The sequence below is a fragment of the Trichomycterus rosablanca genome, chromosome 5, assembly GCF_030014385.1.
Source record: "Trichomycterus rosablanca isolate fTriRos1 chromosome 5, fTriRos1.hap1, whole genome shotgun sequence".
In the NCBI taxonomy this organism is placed as follows: Eukaryota; Metazoa; Chordata; class Actinopteri; order Siluriformes; family Trichomycteridae; genus Trichomycterus; species Trichomycterus rosablanca.
The window spans coordinates 718968-744030 of NC_085992.1; the positions used below are offsets into that span (position 1 = coordinate 718968).

The 25063-nt window shown below is 44.9% G+C and overlaps 2 protein-coding genes across 6 annotated transcripts in view; one reads left to right on the forward strand and one right to left on the reverse strand.

Moving 5' to 3' along the window:
* arhgef38 (Rho guanine nucleotide exchange factor (GEF) 38) overlaps positions 1-10120 on the forward strand; it is a 39261-nt gene extending 29141 nt beyond the window's left edge. For all 5 annotated transcript variants that reach the window (XM_062995460.1, XM_062995461.1, XM_062995463.1 and 2 more), the window contains 6 exons: positions 674-796; positions 2600-2896; positions 5821-5955; positions 6058-6262; positions 7992-8191; positions 8287-10120. In XM_062995460.1, the coding sequence (XP_062851530.1) occupies positions 674-796; positions 2600-2896; positions 5821-5955; positions 6058-6262; positions 7992-8191; positions 8287-8469 (1143 nt within the window). In that variant the 3' untranslated portion in view covers positions 8470-10120. The remainder of the gene's footprint in view (positions 1-673; positions 797-2599; positions 2897-5820; positions 5956-6057; positions 6263-7991; positions 8192-8286) is intronic.
* Positions 10121-11357: 1237 nt separating this feature from the next.
* ints12 (integrator complex subunit 12) lies at positions 11358-16603 on the reverse strand. The gene is made up of 7 exons (XM_062994738.1): positions 16453-16603; positions 15276-15433; positions 14854-15015; positions 14584-14765; positions 13530-13689; positions 13153-13305; positions 11358-11987 (listed from the first exon to the last, which is right to left on the reverse strand). Exons 2-7 carry the CDS (start codon positions 15429-15431, stop codon positions 11445-11447), a joined length of 1356 nt encoding a protein of 451 aa, XP_062850808.1. The 5' UTR covers positions 15432-15433; positions 16453-16603; the 3' UTR covers positions 11358-11444.
* Positions 16604-25063: the final 8460 nt, after the last annotated feature.

A 25063-nucleotide genomic window follows, 5' to 3' on the forward strand; every position in this document is an offset into this window, starting at 1 on the left:
CACACCCCCAACACACACACACACACACACACACTCACCCATCACACACACACACACACACACACATACACAGTACTCGTGATGAGTTTTATGTCTCTGTGGAGGAATTTTGTGCCGCTCTTCCCTGCAGAATCATTTTACTACACTGGAGGATCTTCAGCATCTCAACAGGGTTCAGGTCCAAAACCTTCATTTAGTTTCTTTTGAGCCGTTCAGTGGTTCCTATTAACGTCCTGCTGCAGAACTTCAGGTCTTCAGGTCATGAACTGACGGACGTTCTCATAATGGCTCTCACTGTGGTTTGGTGGAGTCCTTTAGTGGACCTGGTTACAGTGTGTTTATTCTCAATGACCCACCCTAGGCTATAGGGAGTTTAAATTAGATTTATGACATCACAAGATCTCCTGTATGCCAAAAATCCATAGATACAACCGTCCCATCATGTGTGATACTTCCTTACTCTTCTCAATTAAATGCAACCTGACACCCCCCCCCCAGGCTCACTGACGCCCCCTGGTTGAGAACCGCTGAGTCCTACAAAGAACAGCGGATCAAGATACATCCACAGTGACGTGAAAGTGAAGTGCTCCTCAGTTATTATGTTCAGGGTGTGATTACTTCCTCACCGGCGTGATCTCCACGCTGCGTTACGTGTGTTTGCGTTTGTGAGCAGGATATGATTGGGGTGGCGGTGCAGGACGTGGAGGATCTAGAAGCCATCATGAAGGATCCTGATAAAATCGACACCAACGGCTTTCAGCATCAGAAGAACGGCCATGATCCCTACAGGCGCCTGGTAAGAGCTAATGCTAATGCTAATGCAGGATGCCAACACAGTGGTTGTCATAACAACATAGCAACTATAGCAACATAGCACCCACCTTCTACAGTAGCAAATACCTAGCAACCATCTAAGATATTATGGGAAGTAACCTAGCAACCACCTTATACTATAGCAAACACCTAGCAACCATCTAGGATACCATAGGCAGTAACCTAGCAACTTAGGAACAGCCTTATACTATAGCAAATGCCCAAATGTTTAGCAACCATTTAAGATACAATAGGCAGTAACCTTGCAACCTAACAACCAACTTATACAATAGCAAATACCTAGGAACTATCTAAGATACCATAGGTAGTAACCTAGCAACCACCTTAAACCACAGCAAATGCCTATCAACCATCTAGGATATTTTAGGATGTAACCTAGCAACCGCCTTATACCATAGCAAATGCCTAGCAACCATTTAGGATACCATAGGCAGTAACCTAGCAACCTAGGAACCACCTTAGACTAGGAACCACCTTAGAATAATAATAATAATAATAATAATAATAAGTTATACTTATATAGCGCCTTTCACAAACCCAAGGTCGCTTTACATTACAAAAACAAGAACAATTAATAATACAAAGAATAAATAAATGACAACGACAACATTTGTACAGAACACGATAGCTGCGGTGCTAACAGCCAGGTTCAGCAGAGCACGATAGCAGCAGTGCAACAGCCAGGTTCAGCAGAGCACGATAGCCGCAGTGCTAACAGCCAGGTTCAGCAGTGTAGAATAGCCGCGGTGCTAACAGCCAGGTTCAGCAGAGCACGATAGCAGCGGTGCTAACAGCCAGGTTCAGCAGAGTAGAACAGCCGCGGTGCTAACAGCCAGGTTCAGCAGAGTAGAATCGCAGTGCTAACAGCCAGGTTCAGCAGAGCACGATAGCCGCGGTGCTAACAGCCAGGTTCAGCAGAGTAGAATAGCCGCAGTGCTAACAGCCAGGTTCAGCAGAACACAATAGCCGTGGTGCTAACAGCCAGGTTCAGCAGAGTAGAATAGCCGCAGTGCTAACAGCCAGGTTCAGCAGAGTAGAATAGCTGCGGTGCTAACAACCAGGTTCAGCAGAGTAGAGTAGCCGCGGTGCTAACAGCCAGATTCAGCAGAGCACAATAGCCGTGGTGCTAACAGCCAGGTTCAGCAGAGTAGAATAGCCGCGGTGCTAACAGCCAGGTTCAGCAGAGTAGAGTAGCCGCGGTGCTAACAGCCAGATTCAGCAGAGCACGATAGCAGCGGTGCTAACAGCCAGGTTCAGCAACAAACACGCCAAACCCAAGACAAAAACTTAAAATTAAAACATAAACACTATAGACAAAGACAAAGACAACAAACACAGTTCAGACATGGGGAGAAGCGGCAGTCAACAAAGGGACGCCAGCGTACTCTCACCCGACCATGACGCAGACACACACAAAAAATAATGTGTGACAAGAAGGGAACCATAGCAAATACCTATCAACTGTCTAGGATACCATAGGTAGTATCCTAGCAACTATCTAGGATACAAGCAGTATCCTAGCAACTGCCTTATACCACAGGAAATGCCTAGCAACCACCTTATATTATAACAAATACCCAGCAACCATCTAGGATATAACCTAGCAACAGCCTTATACTACAGCAAATGTCTAACAACCATGTAACACAACATAGAAGCCACACCCATACTATAGCAACACCTTAGCAACTCCCTAGCAACCTAGGACAGGGCCCTCTCTGGACAGGCCGTCCCTCTGAGTCTGATTGTCCGTCTCGTTCTGTAGGTGGAGCGTCTGGAGAGGTTGGTGGTGAACCCCCTGTTGGCACTGCAGACCATGTTCTCATCCCCTCAGAAACTCATCCAGAAGCGCTACGACAAGCTGCTGGACTCGTGTTCCTCAGGCAGTGAGGAGCAGGCTCAGGCTCAGCGGGACTACCAGGCCCTGAACATCCAGCTCACCCTGGACCTACAGAGCTTCAACCACGCTGCCTACACCATCCTCACCAACTGCTTACTGAGCATGCTCACACTGCTGACCGAGCTGAGCACCCTGGCCAAGCCCCCTGTTCAGCAGCTACCTGTAAGAGTCGCGCACCAATCAATTACAATCACAGCCACAATCACAACTACAATCACAATCACAGCCACAATCACAACCCCAATCACAACTACTACTACAATCACAACCACAATCACAACTACAATCACAACCACAATCACAACTACAACCACAACCACAATCACAACCACAATCACAACCACAATCACAACTACAACCACAATCACAACCACAATCACAACCACAATCACAACCACAACCACAATCACAACTACAATCACAACTACAACCACAATCACAACTACAATCACAACTACAATCACAACCACAATCACAATCACAACTACAATCACAACTACAATCACAACCACAATCACAATCACAACTACAATCACAACTACAACCACAATCACAACCACAATCACAATCACAACCATAAACACAATCACAACCACAATCACAACCACAATCACCACCATAAACACAATCACAACCACAATCACAACTACAACCACAATCACAATCACAACCATAAACACAATCACAACCACAATCACAACCACAATCACAACCATAAACACAATCACAACCACAATCACAACTACAACCACAATCACAACCACAATCACAACCATAAACACAATCACAACCACAATCACAACCATAAACACAACCACAATCACAACCACAATCACAACCACAATCACAACCACAATCACAACTACAATCACAACTACAACCACAATCACAACCACAATCACAATCACAACCATAAACACAATCACAACCACAATCACAACCACAATCACAACCACAATCACAACCATAAACTAGGGCTGTCGAAGTTAACGCGATAATAACGCATTAACGCAATCTCAATTTAACGCGATTTAAAAAAATTGTGCCGTTAACGCAAATTCTAGTTCATGTTGAGACTTGACTGGTAGAACCAACGTTTTAATGTCGGACTTGCCACCGTTGTTCATTTGCGGTTTGTTAAAATAATATAACTGAGCGTCGTAGGGATGCACTTGCATAATAAAGAAATAAATACACGGTATATTCACAAGTTATCGGGAGCAAAACACTTTATTAACTTAATCTGTTACGGCACTGAATACCGGAGTCAAGCACGCTAGTCCATGAACTATGGAAGCCCCAAAAGGGTCAAAACACACTCACTTCGTGTAGAAACGTCCACTTTTCACATTTCACTTAAAAAACCTTGTTTTCTATAACATTTACACAGATTTTATTTAATGCGATTAATCGCGATTAACTATATGAAATTCTGAGATTAATCGCGATTAAAATTTTTAATCGTTTGACAGCCCTACCATAAACACAACCACAATCACAACCACAATCACAACCATAAACACAACCACAATCACAATCACAACCATAAACACAATCACAACCACAATCACAACCATAAACACAACCACAATCACAACCACAATCACAACCATAAACACAATCACAGCCACAATCACAACCATAAACACATCCACAATCACAACCACAATCACAACCACAATCACAACCATAAACACAACCACAATCACAACCACAATCACAACCATAAACACAACCACAATCACAATCACAACCATAAACACAATCACAATCACAATCACAACCATAAACACAACCACAACCACAATCACAACCACAATCACAACCATAAACACAATCACAATCACAATCACAACCACAATCACAACCATAAACACAACCACAACCACAATCACAATCACAACCACAATCACAACCATAAACACAACCACAATCACAACCACAATCACAACCACAATCACAACCATAAACACACACTCTTCAGGTGATCTGGACTGGGTGAAGCTCAGCTGGTGTTCCAGGATGAAGCTTCATATCTTTATAAACCTGTTTAGTGTTGTTTTGGTTTGTGGTTTTGTTCCATCGTCCAACTTCTGTTTAGCTTCAGGTGCCAGAGCGCCGGCTTGGCGTTCTCCTGTAGCACCTCTGCACACCATCTTACATGAGCTGGATCCTCATGATTTCCAACTTCTGGCAGCAAAGGAGCTCCAGACTATGATGCTCCCTCCACCATGCTTCACAGTTAGAATAAGTGTATTAAGGTCTGTGCCTTAGAGCTTCAGGATCCTGGTCATACAGGTTTGAGCTCCACCTCTGTTCACGGTCAATGAGAACTTTGACCTGTTCTATCCTGGATGGGTTACTTCTGGATTCTGTTCTCCTTTCACCTCCCAAAATCATTCCAGGAGGTGGATTGGCCACCTGAGGGTCATTCCTCCAGTAATAAGGAGAACATTGTTTGTCCTGTTGTAGGCTCTGGGTCAGTCGAGTTAGAATGAGTGTTTCAGCCACAGCAGTTGCTAACAGGTTAATAAATTAATAATAATCTTAGCAGCAAGAGTTTAGGGAAGGCCCTGTCCTGTTCCAGCATGAGCGAGCTCTATAAAGACATGAAGAGAAGCTCCAGTGTCCTGCACAGAGCCCTGAGCTCAGTCTCACTCAACAGCTCTGGGATGAACCAGAACATCGACTGAGCACCAGTGCACAGCCGTACTGACTGAACAGGCACAAATTCCCACACACAGACACACTTCAAAGCCTAGTGAGAAGCTCCTCACAGGGGGTCACTTTGTTTTAATAGTGTTTGTTTTTAAATAGGCAGTTGTAGTCTAGTGGTTAAGGTACTGGACTAATAATAAAAGGTCGCTGGTTCAAGCCCCATCACTGCCAGGTTGCCACTGATGGGCCCTTGAGCAAGGCCCTTAACCCTCAACTGCGTAGACAGTATACTGTAACAGTGCTGTAAGTCACTTTGGATAAAAGCGTCCGCTAAATGCTGAAAATGTAAATGTAATGTAAGCTCACGGTCAGGCGTCCGAATACTTCTGATGATATGTGATATATTTTTTGTACTCGTTCTGGTCCAGGCTCCTCTGTCGAACATCAGTGAGGTCCAGAACAGCATCATGGAGGAGATCTGCAACCTGAGCTTCGTCAGAGAGAACTCCCAGAGACTGACGGAGAGGAAAGTCAGCTTTGAGAAGCGAGAGAGGAAGAACGTGGTACACCAGCGCTAAATCAAAACATCACTACACACCCTAAAACCTAAAAATGCTTCTTATTTATTATAATACTCTATTTCTGAAATATCACCCCTCCCTCAGGTGGTGGACAGCGTGCAGCCTCAGGCGGAGGCCGACAGGATGAAGCTGATCTCTCAGTACTCCACCGACCGACTGTACGAGCTGAAGAGGAAGTGTAATGCCACTCAGGATCGGGACGTCACCCTGCTGCAGGGGGAGCTGGTGGCCCTGCTGGAGGACTACGACCCGTTCGGCAGCGCCTCCCGCTGGCTGGTTGACACTGGCAGTAAGTCTCACCCAATCCGGTCGTGTCCAGGTGGGGTTTAACTCTGTCTCGTTGGTTTTTCCCACAATATGCGCAACCTCGGATCACTTCTTTTCACCTGCCAGGGGCGTGGTCGGTACACAGAGCACAGTGTCGCATATGGAGAGCCACTCCTAGTGCAGGCGCCTCGACCGGACTGCAGAGTGTGACTAGGAACCCTGTTCAGCCATCACCCCTCAGATAATGCAGACACGGCCAATGGTGTCTGTGTAGGTCCGTAACCGGATGATAGCAGTGTGTCCTTGAAGAATGAACACAAGAGAGCCTTATTGGAGGTAGCCCAGAGGCAAGGGTTGTGTGCTGGGTCAGGGTTGAAGTGGTCAAGTATACCAGGGAGGAGCTGGATTGGTCTTGTTGGGTGTACCCAAGAGGGCAGGGTTAGGGTGGTAAACCATACCCAGGGGACCACGGCTTGGCTGGTCTGGCATAATAAGAATGGCAGGACAGTAGAAAAAAATAAAGCTGGCACTAGAGCTCATCACCTTTTACAGTCTCTCTGTTGTCCTTCTTGTTCATAGTACTTGTTGCAGAAGGCTTAGTGAGGGGTGAGTAAGATTGAAAGCCAAAAACTGGTTGGAAAGAGGGAACCAGTGGTTCTAATCAGAGATGGTAAGTGGGTTAGCTGGGTTTACATGTGCCAGCCTGTGGCTAGAGTGCCCAAAGTGAACCGTGGCCAAAGAAGTGAAGGCCAGGCAAGCGTGGAAGGCCATCAATGAAGCTTCATATCTTTATAAACCTGTTTGGTGTTGATTTATTTCAGTGTTTTGGTTTGTGGTTTCGTTCCACCAGCCAGCCTTGGCGTTCTCCTGTAGCACCTCTGCCTACCATCCTACATCAGCTGGATCCTCAACGGCTAGAAGACTTCCATCATCTCTGTGGCAGCGAAGGAGCTCCAGACCATGATGCTCCCTCCACCATGCTTCACAGTTAGAAGAAGTGTATTAAGGTCTATGCTGGTTCAAGCCCCACCACTGGCAGGTTGCTTCTGTTGGGCCCTTGACCCTCAGACTGTGTACTGTCGCAGTAGTGTAAATGCTGAAAATGTAAATAGTCACGTATGTCTGAGTTCCACTTCTGGTCACCATTAATGAGAACTTTGACCTGTTCTATCCTGGATGGGCTACCTCTGGATTCTGTTTTCCTTCCACCTTCCAAAACATTCCAGGAGGTGGATTGGCCACCTGAGGGTCATTCGTCCAGTAATAAGGAGAACATTGTTTGTCCTGTTATAGGCTCTGGGTCAGTCGAGTTAGAATGAACGTTTCAGCCACAGCAGTTGCTAACAGGTTAATAAATTAATAATAAACTTAGCAGCAACAGTTTAGGGAAGGACCTTTCCTGTTCCAGCATGAGCGAGCTCTATAAAGACGTAAGAGAAAGGCTCGGTTTAAAAAGCAAGAAGCTCCAGTGTCCTGCACAGAGTCTCACTCAACAGCTCTGGGATGAACCGGAACATCGACTGATCAATCAGCGCCCAGACATACTGACTAAATGGGCACAAATTCCCACACACAGACACGCTTCAAAGCCTAGTGAGAAGCTCCTCAGAAGAGGTCACTTTGTTTTAATAGCATTTAAATAGCGTTTGTTTTTAGAGCTCCAGGATCCTAAGGAACCCAGGGGGTCGTGACTAGGGTGGCCATGAGACCTGCACGAATTCATCAGTTGTGGTTGCATTGTGTCTGTCCAGGTTCGCAGGGCTACGTGTACTCCACCTTCCTGAAGCCGTACAACCCGGCGCGCGACGTCCTCAACGAGCGCCCCGACGACTTCGACAACCTGAGCTTGTTCGTGTCGGGCAGCAGGAGGGCCAGTCTGTCCAGCTACAGCGCCTCCACGCCATCCAGCCAGCAGGAGGAGACGCCCAGCCCCGAGGACGAGGACCAGCACGTAAGAGACGTGGATTACAACACTCTTTACTCTCTTTACTCTTCACCACGCGGTCTGGCTGGCTAATCTTTTACTTTTATTTTCTCCTCGTTCAGTTCTACGCCGTGTACGCTTTTGAGGCGCGCTGTCAGCAGGAGCTCAGTCTGCAGGAGCATCAGCACGTCCGCATCCTTAAGTTCTCCGACCTGGGAGGGAACAAGGACTGGTGGCTGGCGGAGTCCAACGGTCAGAGGGGCTACGTCCCCGCTAACTACCTCGGCAAGATGTCCTACGCTTAGGACATGAGACCAGACCTGGGACGTGTCTTAATAACATCCTCGTTCCACGTTCTTATCAAAGCGGTCAGTTTATCAGCTCAGGTTCAGCGTTTTAGATGAAGGTCAAATGCTTCCGCATTTTTTTCAGAATCCTCCAAATTACTATGAATTATAATGAAGCAGTGTACACTATAGGGACAAAAGTATTGGGACGCCTCTTCTGATTACTGAAGTCATGTGTTTCAGCCACAACAGTTGCTAACAGACATCCTTCAAAGTCCTGTAAGAAGCTTCTCAGAGGTGTTCAAATACTTCTGGCCGTATAGTGCATGTGATTTGGGTACAGTAAGGCGTGTGAACAGTAAGGCGTGTGTATTGTGTGTAATAGTGTTAATGAAGGAACGTTTTAGAAATATGAAGCATATATGTCTGTGAAGTAAATAAGAAGCACTTTTAACTTATTAAGTCAACACAGATGCTGACGAGCCCTCAATCGGTGACATGAAAGTGTTCCTGAGTCAAATTTCCACCTTATTTTTTACTATTAGTACGTCTCTGCATCTGAATTACCTTCCACATGAATCTAGGGTGTCCAGACGCCCGGTTTTAGGGTGGACGGACCGGTTTTTCATCTGCCCGTCCACAGTCCAGTGCAATACCAGGACGGACTCGTATTCGTCCTCCTTTGGAAGTGAACCGGACGAAGTGAACCGGACGAAGTGAACCGGACGCTCGTAACGATCACAATTAATTTCCCCTCAACAGAAACGTCTCGTATTTAATTGGTTTAAAGCTCCACTTTCCGTGAGGACGTCCACCACTTTATTGTGGAACAGGGTCTGATGCCCTTCTTTATGGGGTCTGATGTCCCCGTATTTTGGGGTTTGATGTTCCTCCTTTTTGGTGTCTGATGCCCTCCTTATTTGGGTTATGATGCCCTCTTTTTATGGAATCTGATGCCCCCTTTTTGGGTTATGATGGCTCCTTTTTAGGGGGGCGGTTGTAGAAGTGGCCACATTAGATGACTGTCAGTGTTTGTACTGAGCGGTGCTTATTTTATAGCACAGCTGTGACGTCACAATACACGAGTACCCTCCTGTGGCGGGGTTCGGTATGACATCATAATTGCACCAATTTACAGAATCGAAGTTAATAAATTAAATCTATAATTTTATTTTCACATCCAGCAGAAGATAAACGGCTGGAATTTGACTCGGATGAACATTTTTGTTATCGGATCTGTTGGGATTTGCACAGATTGCAGACTGATCTCACACATCTCTGCCTTTACTGATTAAAAACATGTTATTTTATCAAAATGTGTTGAATTTTCGGATCGAATCCCGTTTCTGTCGTGCTGTAATGAAGTTAATGAAGATAATGAAGTTAATGAAGGTTAAAGCAGCACCGAGAGCCGCTAACACTTTTAGCACTTTGATCTGCAGTGTTTTACTCACAAATCTTATAATTATAATAACATAAATATATAAAACCCAGAGAAATGATTCTATTTACTGAAATCTATAAATATATAGAAATATAGAGTATATATATTAATCTTTAGTTATATTACCAGAGCTTTATGATTATAGAAATTATAGTTTTATACAGTATAAGATTATTAATGTAATGAGAATCTCTATGTGCTGATAAATAAATGTTTTAAACATCAGTTGTTGTGTTTGTCCCAATAATTATTATATTTTATTATAATCCATCTGTATTTATGTAAACACTTCAAACAAAACGCTTTCTCACGATCACCCAGAATTTATTCCCCATGTGGTTCCAGTTAGCTTAGCTTATCTTAGCGGCTAATGGCTAACCTGCTTTAGATTATTTTCACCATATAATAACCAACCGTTCCTTCATACTTAGTAATTAAACTACTGGACTAATCATTGGAGTTAATTTTAGCCCCACTACTGCCAAGTTTCCACTGTTGGGCCCCTGGGCGTGGCCCTTACACCTTGCCTGCTCTGTATTCGGTCACAATTTGAAGTCACTTTAGATAAAAGCATCTGCTAAATTAGATAAACGGCTATATTAGATCAGGCACCAATCGAGTTACTCAATTTCACCCAGGAATGACACACACCCGCCAATCCACCTTCTGCACATCACGGACTGATCAGTAAGTCACTGACATGTCCGAATACTTTCTGAATCAGCTGTTTATTAGGAACACCTGTCCTGCTTACATTTACATTTTGTCTCCACTAGGCTACAACTGCCCTACAGCCACTTTATGAGCCACACCTATCAGATAGATGCACTTTGTAGGTATACAGTTACTAACTGTAGCTCTGTATCAGTAGCCACGTCCCTCTTTCCATCTCATCCATGTGTCGTTCTGGTGCGAGTGTATTAGGTGCAGCAATGTTGGGATTTTTAAACACCAGTGTGGACGCTGGGAAAAGACTCACGTTTTGACCAAAAATATAAGCAATAAATGAGACACAGTCACTCATTGTATACCTACAATATTCATCTGTATGGTAGACGTGGCTTAAAACCACTGAATGTTATACAGTGTTTACGTAGCGTGATAATGTAAAGCTTGCTCGGCTGGAGACAGTGTCACCCAGATTCCTCCAGCTTTTTATTCATACCATACCTGTTCTATGGTGCTTCTTGGATTACGTTCAACCACCAGGACACACTTCCTTTCAGTTACAGTAGGTAGGTAGGTTTACTGACTGATCCTTGACAGGAGACTAGTGTTCCACATGCTTTTAACTGTGATATCAGCAGCTGTGATTAATCTTAGGAGGCCTTACCTTCAGCTCCCTGTATCTCGAGGTCTGGAGAGGGTTGAGACGTCATGTATTTAAAACAAAACATCATAAATTAATATTATTATTATTATTCTATAAAGATTTAATGGATCAAAAGTATCTGGACAGAGGGTTTTTTAAATTTCTTTATTAATAATGACATATTATGATGAATGAATGTTGGTAGTTTGGTATGTTCTCCTCCCGGGCCAGGCTCGTTTACTTTTTCATTTTCCTCTGAGCCGCTTTCTTCTTCACCAGCTGCAGCCGCTTCATGGCGTTCATCTGAGACTCCTGCGACGTTGGCGTCTTGCCGTCGGCTGAGATTTTCGCCGCGCCGTTGCCGTTGTTACCACCGCCGCTCCCGCCGGCTCCTCCGTTCGATCCCGAGGCGGCCCCGTTCCCCGCCCCGCTGCCGGACGACGCCCCGGGCGACGACGACCCCGATTTCGTCGGGTTCTCCGAACTGCTGGAGCGACTCAGAGCCGGTTTACCCAGCGTCAGAGGAGGGGGCGGCTTCAGGGGCGCGGATGCACCCCCGTTGTTCCCGTTCCCGCCTCCCGACTGAGTTTTAGTACCAAGCGAGAAGAGACCGGCAGGCTTCGAGCTGCTGGTGGGCGGGGCAGGCTTGCTAAGGCCCGGTTTGGTCCCGGAGGAGGTGGCGGTGGAGGTTTTGGTGAAGGCGGCCCAGCCGGTGAGGGCGCTGCCCGAGGGGAGGGATGATGCGCCGCTGGAGGGGGTCACCGTCGCCCCCGACGACGCCTGAAGCACAAAAATAGATTCAGACATAAAATATAATCATTTATTAACGATCAGTGCGGCGATACGGAACAAACAGAAATAAAAATCAAAAAATCAGCAACAGTTTACACCACGTCACCTCCACGCTGCTCCACACTGACTCCTACTGTCCAGTCAAGGTACTGGCACAAGCGGCGGAAGGATACAGAGCGTGTACCTTCATACATGCTGACCAATATAATTCTGGATCCTGAACTGGTTCCATTCAGGGTTCTCAGAACCGTGGTGCCTTTTACAGAACCGATCGCTATTGGAACCAAGGATGCGTCATCAGCAGAGGGTACAAACTGTAATGGAACCAGTTTACCCATTGGTCGAAAAGGGCCAACTATGAATCCGCCACTGGTCAGTGTACTGATGCAGTCAACGGCAACAAATAGCACCTTTCTTGAACCGGTTCCGTTCGGATTTCTCCGAACCTTGGTGCTATTCAGAGAACCGACCATGAACTGGATTGGAACCTGTTTACCCGTTGGTCAAAAAGCGCTTTTCCACCACAAGAACTCTGGTTTTTGAACCGGTTCCGTTCGGGTTTCTTTGTTTTTCAGAGAACCGGACACGCCCACAGATGATGAAGTATTCTGTGGTTCCAGCTGAGAACGCATGTTCAAAGTTTGGAACCTCTTTTTTTTGTTGAAAACTTGCTAAACCGGTTCAAAATTAAGTTCGAGAACTGGAACCGGGCCTGAAAAGGGGTAAGAGGGTGCACAGGGGGAAGCGAGTATATCTAAAATGGGTGCAAAATTAAACACAGAGAGAGGAGAACAGACCGGTGCAATATATTGAAACGTGTGAATGCAAATGCAGACGTTCCTCTCCAAAGCTGCTGGAACCCTGTTAGAACCAAATACAGGTAGAACAGAGGGGGTTTGATTGACAGGTTCGTTTCCATGGAGATTCTCAGTACAGAGGTGATGAAGTTCCCTCCGTTACCTTGGTGATGGTACAGAGAGGAACCTTGGTGCCCGAATCCTCGAGTTCTGATGGGTTTCAGTCTAAAGGAACTCGGGGTGAGTTGTGTGTTGTTCTGGTATGAGTGTAGCAGGTGCAGCAGTGTTGTTGGGGTTTTAAACACCTCGTGGTGTGTGTGGATGAGTGACAGTCTGGCGGTGTGTGAGCTCCTCACCTTCACCTCGGTCCTCTTGAAAGCCTGGAAGGACCCGGCCGTGTCGGGTTTGGGTTTGAGTTCTGGTTTCTTCACCAGCGGGTCTTTAACCGCGGGCGTGGCCGCCGTCACCGTGGGACTGCTCTTCTGAGGAGGCTTCTGGGTCTTCTGGGCCTGGACCACAGTGAGAAACAAAACAATATATACATTCATACAGAACAAGCTGTTCCAGAACCGTGGTGTTGTGTTCCTGTAGAACCTTTACGGTGCTGCCTGACTGTTACCTAGGTAACCGAGTTAAGGTGTTGGAGGACAACTTCGCTCCATTTCTATATACAGTATATCGGCCCAGCTATAGTCCTGGTGTAACAGGCTGTAGATGAGAGTAAAGTTCTCACCATGCGCTTCATCTGGCGGGTGCAGCGGGCGCAGTACCACACCAGCCGCGGGTCGTTCACGTCTTTGTCGGTGACCTGAGGTCTGTGGCACTCCTGATGGTACAGGTTATGGCACTCCTGGCACTCCACCAACTGGTTACCCGACGTCACCGTCATCTGTCTGCGGGAGAAGAGGGGGAGAGGTCATGGACCTTCAGAACATCTCAGAACATGAGATCCACCATCAGAACATCATCAAACCGTTGTGACCAGAACGGTATGATGCTGTTCTGAGAGGTTCTGAGATGTTCTGAAGGTGGATCTTATGAGAACAGAACGGTCTAATGATGTTTTGAGATGTTCTGAAGGTGGATCTCATAAGAACAGAACAGTATGATGATGTTCTCAGAGGTTCTGAGATGTTCTGAAGGTGGATCTTATGAGAACAGAACGGTCTAATGATGTTCTAAAGGTGGATCTTATGAGAACAAGACGGTCTAATGATGTTTTGAGATGTTCTGAAGGTGGATCTCATGAGAACAAAATGCTTTGGTGATGTTCTGAGATGTTCTGAAGGTGGATCTCATAAGAACAGAACAGTATGATGATGTTCTCAGAGGTTCTAAGATGTTCTGAAGGTGGATCTCATGAGAACAAAATGCTCTGATGATGTTCTGAGATGTTCTGAAGGTGGATCTCATGAGAACAGAACAGTATGATGATGTTCTGAGATGTTCTGAAGATGGATCTCATGAGAACAGAACGGTTTAATGATGTTTTGAAGGTGGATCTTATGTTCTGGGATGTTCTGAAGGTGGATCTCATGAGAACAGAACAGTATGATGATGTTCTGAAGGTGGATCTCATGAGAACAGAACGGTTTAATGATGTTTTGAAGGTGGATCTTATGTTCTGAGATGTTCTGAAGGTGGATCTCATGAGAACAGAACGGTTGGATGTTGTTCTGAGAGGTTCTGATGGTGGATCTCTTGTTCTGAGACGTTCTAAAGGTTCTGAGAAGTTCTGAAGGTGGGTAGTCTCGGCTCTCCTCAGCCAGCGTGGGACCAGGACGTACCTGCAGACGACGCACACCAGTCCCATCTCCATGGCGAAATCTTCGGCGTTGGTCTCGTCGCTGTAGCTGAAGTCCGTCATGCTGATGTCCTTCAGGAAGGTGATGGGGGACGAACGGTTCTCCACCTTCTCCAGGCGTGGCTTTTTGGGCGGCTCGCCTCCTTCACCACACTCCACCCTCACCTGAGGAGCAAAGGTCATAAACCTCAAATCACTCCAGTCCCAGTCTGAACTGGTTTTGGTTCTGGACTGGATATTTATGGTTCTGTACCTTCTCAGCGGCTCGTTTCTCGGCCTCTTTCTTGCTCTTCTCTGTGCTGCTGGATTTACTGCTGCTGGAGGAGGATGAGGAGGACGAGGATGAAGAACTGGAGGCTGATTTGGAGTCCTGCTTGGTGAGTTTAGGAAGTGACACCTTGGAAACCTCGGCTTCCTGCAACAAGGAACGAGAACCACCAATCAACACTTAAAGACAAACATTAGGACCTTCCCTAAACTGTGCATGGAGACGCCTATTCTGTAGCCCCGTTACGTGTGAGGGTTAGGCCTGGTCTGGTCTGGCTCTCTACAGACAACAGTGCCTCCTGCTGGCTGGTTGAGGTACATGTATCAGTAAGAGTGGTGGAGGAGTACAGAGAGTGTAGTGTGTTCTCTCTGTAAGGATGTAGTGTGGGTTTGTGGGTGATCTCTGACCTTCAGTAGCGTCCGATAGGTCGAATCCGTTCCCCTGGATAACGACTCGTCCAGCAGAGCTTTGAGTTTCTCGGCCGAATCTTTGCTCTTGGAATGCAGATACCCCAAACCCTTCAGGAAGATGGGGTCCAGCTCCAGACTCACGGGCGCAGCCATGACTGTGAGGAGGGATCAGACGTTAGAATGGATTTATTAACCCTGTCGTTACATCGTTACCTCATTACAGTTATACAGCAGTGGGTCTCCTTCACTGGTCCCACACACACACACCGATTCATAAACAGGCCTGGGAGTTAACAGCGAAGCAGGAACCATTATCGGTTTACATCCATTAGCAGTAAACCAGTTTTCCGTGTTTGTGGTGCTGGCGTGGCGGTAATCGAAGTATATATTTTCCTTTTGTACTTTATCCAATATCCTGTTTATCTTGTTTAGTAAATATTAACCCTGTTTGATCCACTAAATAGTCCCGCTTTTTAATTTCGCCCCTCTCTGTGATTTGAGTTTGACATCTGAATTAGAGGAACGATGAACGAGCCAGTAGACAGGACAGTCTGGAAAAAAACACTATTTATATGGTCGCCTGAGGTCGGAATCCACTTGACAGGACCTAATAATAATAATAATATCGAAGTGTAAGTTATGTACACTTGACGTAAGTGATGGAACCATTAATTCTGCCCTCAACCAGACACTGGAGACAAGGATCTGTACCCAATAACAGGCCCACCTCTGTATGGATCAGAATTAAGGTTTTATGTTACCTAGTCACGTCTATACATCCAGTTTTTAAGTCCTCTTTTTGGGGGTTATGGAAGTGGCCACACTACCCCTGAACCTGTTTGGGATGGGGTGACAGGACCATGGGTGTTTGGGCAAAAGGTGGAACCAAATTAGAATAAAAAATATGCAAAGAATGGAGAACATCAGGAGGGGAACAACTACAGGACTTCACTTTTATATGACATTTATATGACTTTATATTTTAACACGTATTTGTTTATATTTAAATGTATATAATTAAAACGACTCGTGTATGTGTGTGTTTAAAGGAGAGATTTGCACAGGAAAAGATTAAATAATAAAAAGTTAAGAGTTTTAACATCTACACTATCAGCAACCTAGCCTAGCCAGCACGCTAACACACATTGTAGTTCACATCATTTTCAGCACTTACCTCCTTTTATAAAGAAACAGATTTACTCAAATTATTCAGTTTATGAGTTTAAACACTGAACATCACTCAGTAATTTAAACAACATAAAATAATAACAGTTACACTTTATACAAGCTATAAACAATTAGCTTAGCTAACGCTAGCTCCGGTTTGCTATTACACCGGGTTGGCAATTTCGTTTCACACTCCTACTCCGACTGGTCCCGCCCCTCGCACGTTGATTGGCTGGGAGCTCACATTTACAATCAATCCACCAATTAGAAGCACTGTTTGTAATCACCAAACGTAAACATCACGGGGACTTTCACGGAAAACACGTGTGTTACAAAAACAACACCTCACCTGAATGACAAGCGAGTCTACTAGTTAAAACTACCGGCCAGAAACGAAGTGAATTCATCACTATATTCGTCATGTCGATGTAACTTAATTAAAATCCAACGTTTTTATGATTGAATAAAATACATTTGATAAATACGCACGCATATGTGTATGTTTTATTCATTTAGAAGAACTTGTTAACGTGATCAACTTTTTTCAAAGTCGGGCTGTAAATAACGTTACACCAGAGTGTTGAAGCGGCTGTATGTGTGGTGCGAGAAACAATCGCACAATCACAATCACAAACCTCACTGTAGTGAAACAATACAAACGATATATTTTAAATACAATTGCAGTAAATTTCATTAAATCAGTGTCCTGAAACACATAAAGATTAAACTGTGCCTCGTTATTCCACTACTCCTCAGCAGGTGGCAGTACCGCAGCGGCTGCTTTTTCCATCTGTTATTGAAATCTACCTGCAACTGGTTTAGTTTATACAGCTAATCCGTGTTTACATTCTATTCTGCATAAATAAAACATCAATCCGAGTAAATCAATTATAAAATATCATATTTGTGATCGTTGGACTTGAGGTTTTGCTTTAAACACAAGGTAAATTCCACTGAATTTGGTAGCTGCTTGGCTAACAGGGAGCGGCTTTGTCTCAAACGGACTCTGCTGTATGTAGAAGTGCACTAGATAGGGTGTGAGAGAATGGATTCATATAGCTCATGTAGTGCACTGTGTAACCACTAATGAGGGATTTGTTATTCAGCCTGAGTGAATGTGGTGGACGTGTATTTTCGATGATTGTCAGATTATCAGTGTTACAGCTAAACGTGTTTCTATTTATAAACTAGAATGAAGTTGATCAGTAAAAACGTAAAAGCAGAAAATCTTTTCTTTCTACTTTTATCAGTTAAATAAAGATTAAAGATAAATAAATAATTCACTAAACGTACCAACTTTTCTGGTAATGTACTGTAGTTTGTAATGAAACCCTAAAATCTGATTTATTGTATTTTTATTGTTGGATCTGAGACAGTGTGATGATGGAGACCTTGATCAGTACAGATGTAAGAAGTTCTGTGGGATACGGGACCCTTGTGGACCAACAGATTGAAGAACTCCAGATAAAAGTGGTTAAAGTGGAAGAACCTGAAGGTGAAGATCATCTCCTTATATCCTTATATCTTTATATCTACAGCCGTGAAAATCACATCACACACCATGAAATGAGACGTTTCCCGTGTAATCAGCAATCTGCTGTAAAATTCAAACTTTAATGTTTATGTTTAGCGGTTTAACATTTTTCATTCATGCAGCGTTTAAGTGTCTCACTTTTACTGGTTAATCTGCACTATGAGGCGTCCTAACAATCCTACAGCAATTCAGTTAGTAATTGCTTAGTCAAAATGTCCAAAATGTGGAAGAGTGTAAAGCAGCTAAAAACACGACTCGAGGAACTGAGCTTGGAAAACTAACAACCGATTCTGTGGACGCTGAGAGGGGGTCAAAACACGGAGGAGAATTTTGGTATGTGAGACAGAACGTGAAGTGTTGCACCGTCACTGGATGTTCTAGGTTTACCTTCAACTATTAATGTAGCTGTGCTGTGTATCGTAGCTTCATTTATTCTATCATCTAATTTATGATGTGAAATGTGAGTCTGTTATTTAAAAATCTGTGATTTTTGATGAACCAGGTCCATGAAATGAAGCTCATTATCCCGAGTATTTATTAGGACCCTGGACATAATTGTTTTCACTTTAAGTTACTAATATTATTCGTATTTCTGCTTCAGAAGTGAGCCACACCCTTTTACAAGGTCTCTCCTGCTTGTAAGGCCCTTAACCCTCAATTGCTCAGATTGTATACTGTAACTGTACTGTACTGAAAATGTAAATGTATCTCCAGTTCACCTCACTTGCATGTCTTTGGACTGTGTGAGGAAACCGGAGCACCCGGGGGAAACCCACACAGACACGGGGAGAACATGCAAACTCCACACAGAAATGACCCGGACCGTTCCGCCTCGGGATCGAACCCAGGACCGTCTTGCTGTGAGGTGACTGTGCTACCCACCGAGCCACCGCGCCGCTCGAATATTGTATTTAAAATAAGTTTTTTCTGGTGTAATAACAGCTGTGATAAATAAATCATTTAAAGGAAATCACATGCATTTGACTTTGCAGCAACAGTTTAGGGAAGGCCCTTTCCTGATCCAGCATGCGCGAGCTCTATAAAGACATGAAGAGAAGCTCCAGCGTCCTGCACAGATCTGGGATGAACCAGAACATCAACTGAGCATCAGTACCCAGCCATACAACAGACATACCCATTCACTCTGTGTCTGTGTGGGTTTCCTCTGGGTGCTCCGGTTTCCTCCGACAGTCCAAAGATGTTCAGTCAGGACAACTAGAGCTACTAGAAATGACACTAGGTGTATAAATGTGTGTGTGTTTGCCCTGTGGACCTGTCTGAGGTGTTTCCTGCCTAATGAATCAGACCCACCGCGACCATGACCAGGATAAACAGGTGCTAAAGCAGACAATGAATAATGAATGTTGTACAGCATGAGCTGCTCCATTCCGCTTCTGTCCAGCAGGAGGCAGCAACGCACCATCAGCTCCTCCAGTCTCCATTACAATCCAACCGAAAAGCTTCGTTTATCTCGCAGCTGATCCGTGTTTACATTCCATTCTATATACATTAAGATGTTTATATTTCATATGTACAGTTTAAGGTAATGGAATTTATAATAAAATATCATTATTGTGATTGTTGGACTTGAGGTTCTGCTTTAAACACAAGGTAAGTTCCACTGAATTCTGTAGCGGCTTGGCTTACAGGGAGCGGCTCTGTCCCAAATTGAGTTCTGCTTTATATAGAAGTGCACTAGATAGGGTGTGAGAGATTCGGGTCATATAGACCATGTAGAGCACTTTGTATCCTTAACAGAGGGATTTGTTATTCAGCCTGAATGAAAGTCAGTGCTTGGAGCAGTTGAGTATTTACACACGGAGTGATTATTCACTCATTCATTCATCAGCACTGTATACATTGCAATATATGAGCTGGGAATAAGTATTTGCCCCCTCCTTGTTTCCCCAAATTTTCACACTTGGCATGCTATTAATTCCATTTATGAAGAGCAAGGTTATGCAACACCTATATCACCACACATCAGCCGCCTTAAGCAGCATCTGCAACCAAATTATTTTAATAAGAAGAGATCAGAACTTTACCATCGCTGTGAGGATTTTAATTACCGCCGCACTGGAGGTTCTGCTCCAGCGTCTCAGTGGGGTTCAGATCTGCTTCTGTGCTCCGGGTTGCCCTTACGCTTTAGATCTTCGGCATTTTGCTTTTCAGGTATTCATGGATCTGTAATGTCTGGTTCACACTACACGATCTTTGCCCTGATTTTCTCTCTTCGACTGGTCGTCGCTAGATTTGCCGGCTCGGGAGCAACTCGGCGTTCGCTCGGCGATCGAAGCTCTCAATCGCTATGTGTGAACTATCCAACAACTCGATCCGAGCACTCGCCGAGGACCGAATCGAGATTTCTAGCTTGTCAGATATCTGGATCTGAGTTGCCCGACTGGCAATGAGTGCGGTGTCGAACAGCCAATGACAACGCAGGATACGGTGTGACAGGAAACGCAGGGGAGGAGTGTAAACAGGTGGGACAGGGGCGTAATATAGTTTATATCAGAATACATCAGCACACACACAAGCTTTACAGTATTTCTGACCTGATCGTTCTCTACAAAACACCCACGCTGCATTGCAAACAATATTTATTAACCTCCAACTCACTACAGAACAATCCCTGCTGCTCGTGTTGCCAAATCCACTCAGATTCATTTATTTTTCCTCGTTGATTTTACGCTGCACATCAGCACACAAACTTGAAGCTCGCCTGTGATTCCAGTTGGTGATGGATGTTGTAGTGTGAAACCCCCTATCACCCATCACACCGACCTGAAAGACTCCCGGGTTACAAGAGATCCAGTCGTGTAGTGAGAACTTGGCATAAGTCTCTCTCATTCCTCATCTGCACATATCTCGTCCATCCTCGTCACTCTCAGCATCTCCAGCTCCTCACCTCCAGCTCCTATCCCACTTCCAGGCTGTACAGCGTAGCCTTCCATACCACACCCTTCATTACTCTGTACACGCCACCCCAGGAATTAAAACTCATCCATCATCAGCACGTCAACTCCTTTGAACTTTCTAACACCTTTCTAATTTAAGTAATGCAGTGATCCTGTAGATCAGGGTGTTTCAAACCCTGGGTCGCAACCTGGGTCATGAGTCACGAGAATTGGTTGAAGGGAATAATAATAATGAAATTAAACAAATTTTCACAGGAACAAACATGAAATGACCTTTACATTACATATTGTAAACCACAGTGGGACCAGAAAAACCCTGATCTAGGCCACCTAGGCAGGCTGGAGGTTCCTGCTGAGTCTGGTTCCTCTCAGAGATTCTTCCTTGTGATGTTTAGGAGTTTTCTCATTGCCACTGTTGCCCTTGGCTTGCGTATTAGTGGACAGTGTCTATTGTAAGAAGCTCCGTCCAAATATACTTGACTTGCCTTGGTCTTACTTGGTCTGGGTAACTAAAGGGGCAATTACTCCCCCCTTCCCTCCCATAAAGGGCCAGTAGGTTATCTTCGTCTTATGTTCAAGTAGTTTAAAGTTCTGCAAAAAATGAACCCTGTACAGGTGAACCTAACGACGTGGTCGATGAGTGTCTTGCTTTCCTACAGAGTGAAGATGGAGAGGAGCTCAGAAGGAGAACTCTGTGGAACCTCAGTGAACGGAGAACTCCAGAAGAATCCACTCAAACTGGAGGAACATGGAGATGAAGCTCGTGTGTGTAAGATAAACGGTGTGTGAACGTCCGGTCTATAATCTGAGACAGAGTGACCACAGCAGTCATTTCTCTGTTTGATTTTGTACTTCATGTCGATTTAAACACAGATGTTTCAGATGGTGGAACATCCAGCTTAGAGGTCCGAGAGAAGAAACCTGTGAAACAAGAGGATGAGGAATCCTTCTGTAAGAGATCAGAACTCTCAGATAATCATCATCTCATCCTGCATGTTAGAATTTTATTTGGACATCATTTCCTCCATTTGTTCTCTCTGCTAGACCACGAGGTTCTCAGATCTTTACTTGTAACCTTAAGTCACTAGTCTTGCTCATCTTGATCCTCCAATCAGAACCCGAGGAAGACTTTGGGCATCAAGGATCGTCTCTGTAGCAGCATCCAAAGTGGTGGAACCAACATCTCCTGTCTCTCACCGTCTTCCAAATACGATTAAAGATCTTCATCACCTCTTTACTGAGAACTTAAACTGAGACCAAACATGCACCTACTAACCTGCAGATGTGTATTATTGGACTGTTTACTTAAACTAGAGTAAGAAACATCTACTGATGAAGCTCTTCTGTAAGTCACTCTGGATAAGAGCGTCCACCAAATGCTTTAAATGTAAATATAAATAGAAGAGAGACGTACAGTAGGTGTATCATTAGACCAGCTATCATCTCTTAAGGAGATTTGGCGTCAGTGGAAGGTCATGCTGAAACGGAGCCCACAGGCGTTCCCTCTCCACCCAACATTCTGTAGCTCGTGCACTTTCAACTAATCAAACGTTAACGAATTGGTTGAGAGCGTCTCCAAAACGGAAGGTCCTCTTGAGTGTTCCCAGCAGTACCTAGCGCCTAGCAAAATCGGTCCATGCAGGGACAGCTGTTGAGCCAAGAACAGGTCCATGAGCACCCAAGTTCTGCTGGATCTCCTTCCTGGCATTCATGTCGACGGTTCTTTGAGACGTCCCACTTACCTGAGCATTGTTGAAGACCAAGTTCAGTTCCAAGTTGAAGCCGCCAGCAGGATCGGCAAGGACTTGATAACCCATTAGGCCTTCTGTTGTTTTAGCTCTGCCAATTGCGTCCATAAAGCTCCTGACCAGACTTGAGTTTCCTCTAGTGCGTTAGACTGCTTTGCCCACTGAGCTCCCTGGACACGGGCTGTCCAAATTCCCCATGGTCTGGATCAGTGGCCATGAGCTCCACACCAGGCTGTAGACATCTACCAGGGTTTGCCACCTTCTGGTGAGTGGGTTTTAGGGACAGTCCTTCCGAGCCTTAACCGTTGGATCATCAGCATTATCAGTCTGGTGTCTGGTTACACTTTTACACCCGCCACTATGCCATCTGAGTCCACTGCCAACCTGAGCAGTGGGCGTCTGGTTTGGGTGGAGGCTGGATGTAGTCACATTGTTGGAACTGGATACAGATGCTTGTACGGATGAAGATCTTCAGATCTTATTTACATGATGCTGGTTTACTGTCGAGATGAACGTTCATGGTGAGCTCGGAGGAAGAGACGGTGCAGGAAGGTGTCCTGGAAGAAGGTTTGGATCTCACCAGGATGGTTGGTTCTCACCGCCATGCTGGAGTATGTGATTACTCGGGGGTCCTACAGGGCTGGGAGAAACTAAGCCTGGAGGAATTATTCATCATTCATGTCTTCATCTGTACTAGGAGAGATTATTTAATTATGTATTATTTTTTAATTCATTTACAATCAGCAAACCACTTTTATACCGTTTGATGACGTTAATAATGCGAACACCAACATGACACCAATCAGCCACGACATTACAACCATCTGAAGTGAAGAACCTTGGTGGTCTCTCATAGCAGCACCTGAACAGTCGGTTCTTGAGGTTCCTGTGTTGAAAGCAGGTAAAATAAGCACGTGTGAGCCACTTTTAAACGACAGGGTCAGAGCATCTCCAAAACAGAAGGTCTTGTTTGGTGTTCTCAGGATTACCAAGCACCTACCAGGATTGCTCCATGCAGGGACAGACGTCATGAGCACCCAAGGGTCATTAATGTGATGAGAAGCTCTGCTGGGAATCCTTTCTGGCATCCCTGTGGACGTTCTTCTGAGACGTCCCATCTACCTGAGCGTTCATGGAATCTCTCATGACTCTTCAGGAAGGGTGTGGGGAACACGACGAAGCGTTCTAGGTGTTGACTTGGCCACCAAAATGTCCAGAATCTCTCAGTATGATGAGCTGGACACTTTACAGATGCCACAGGACACCTTCAGAGGCCATGTGGAGTCCATGCTTCAACCCGAACAATATTCAGCACAATGTAGGTGGTGTTGATGTGATGGCTGATGGGTGTGTGGAATAAATAATTATGGTTCTCATGCTGTAGATTAATTTTGAGATGGTGGACTCTGTAAACGTTATTATTATTATTTTTACTCAGGTGGTAAAATGGAGTCAGAAGGTGGGCGGGTACAAGATCCTGATCCTGATCAATCACAGGTATCATCAATAACTAATTATTCATTAATCTGAAGTTTCTATATTCAAAATTTCAATCCTGAATGCTGGAACTGTTCCATATAAAAGTGAGCGCTGAAGCTGATGAACGTCAGTATGAAGTTGATGGACGTCAGTATGAAGTTGATGGATGTCAGTATGAAGCTGATGGACATCTATATGAAGCTGATGGGTGTCCGTATGGAGCTGATGGGCGTCTATATGAAGCTGATGGACGTCAGCGTGAAGCTGATGGACATCTATATGGAGCTGATGGGTGTCAGTATAAAGCTGATGGGCATCTATATGAAGTTGATGGACGTCAGTATGAAGCTAATAGACATCAGTATGAACAGTAGGAAGCTGATGGACGTCAGTATGAAGCTGATGGACGTCAGTATGAAGCTGATGGACGTCAGTATGAAGCTGATGGGTGTCAGTATGAAGCTGATGGGTGTCAGTATGAAGCTGATGGACATCAGTATGAACAGTAGGAAGCTGATGGACATCTATATGAAGCTGATGGACGTCAGTATGAAGCTGATGGGCGTCTATATGAAGCTGATGGGTGTCAGTATGAAGCTGATGGACGTCAGTATGAAGCTAATAGACATCAGTATGAACAGTAGGAAGCTGATGGACGTCAGTATGAAGCTGATGGACATCTATATGAAGCTGATGGGTGTCAGTATGAAGCTGACGGACGTCAGTATAGCTGATGGACGTCAGTATGAAGCTGATGGACATCTATATGAAGCTGATGGGTGTCAGTATGAAGCTGATGGACGTCAGTATGAAGCTGATGGACGTCAGTATGAAGCTGATGGACGTCAGTATGAAGCTGATGGACGTCAGTATGAAGCTGATGGACGTCTGTATGAAGCTGATGGACGGCAGTATGAAGCTGATGGTGTCAGTATGAAG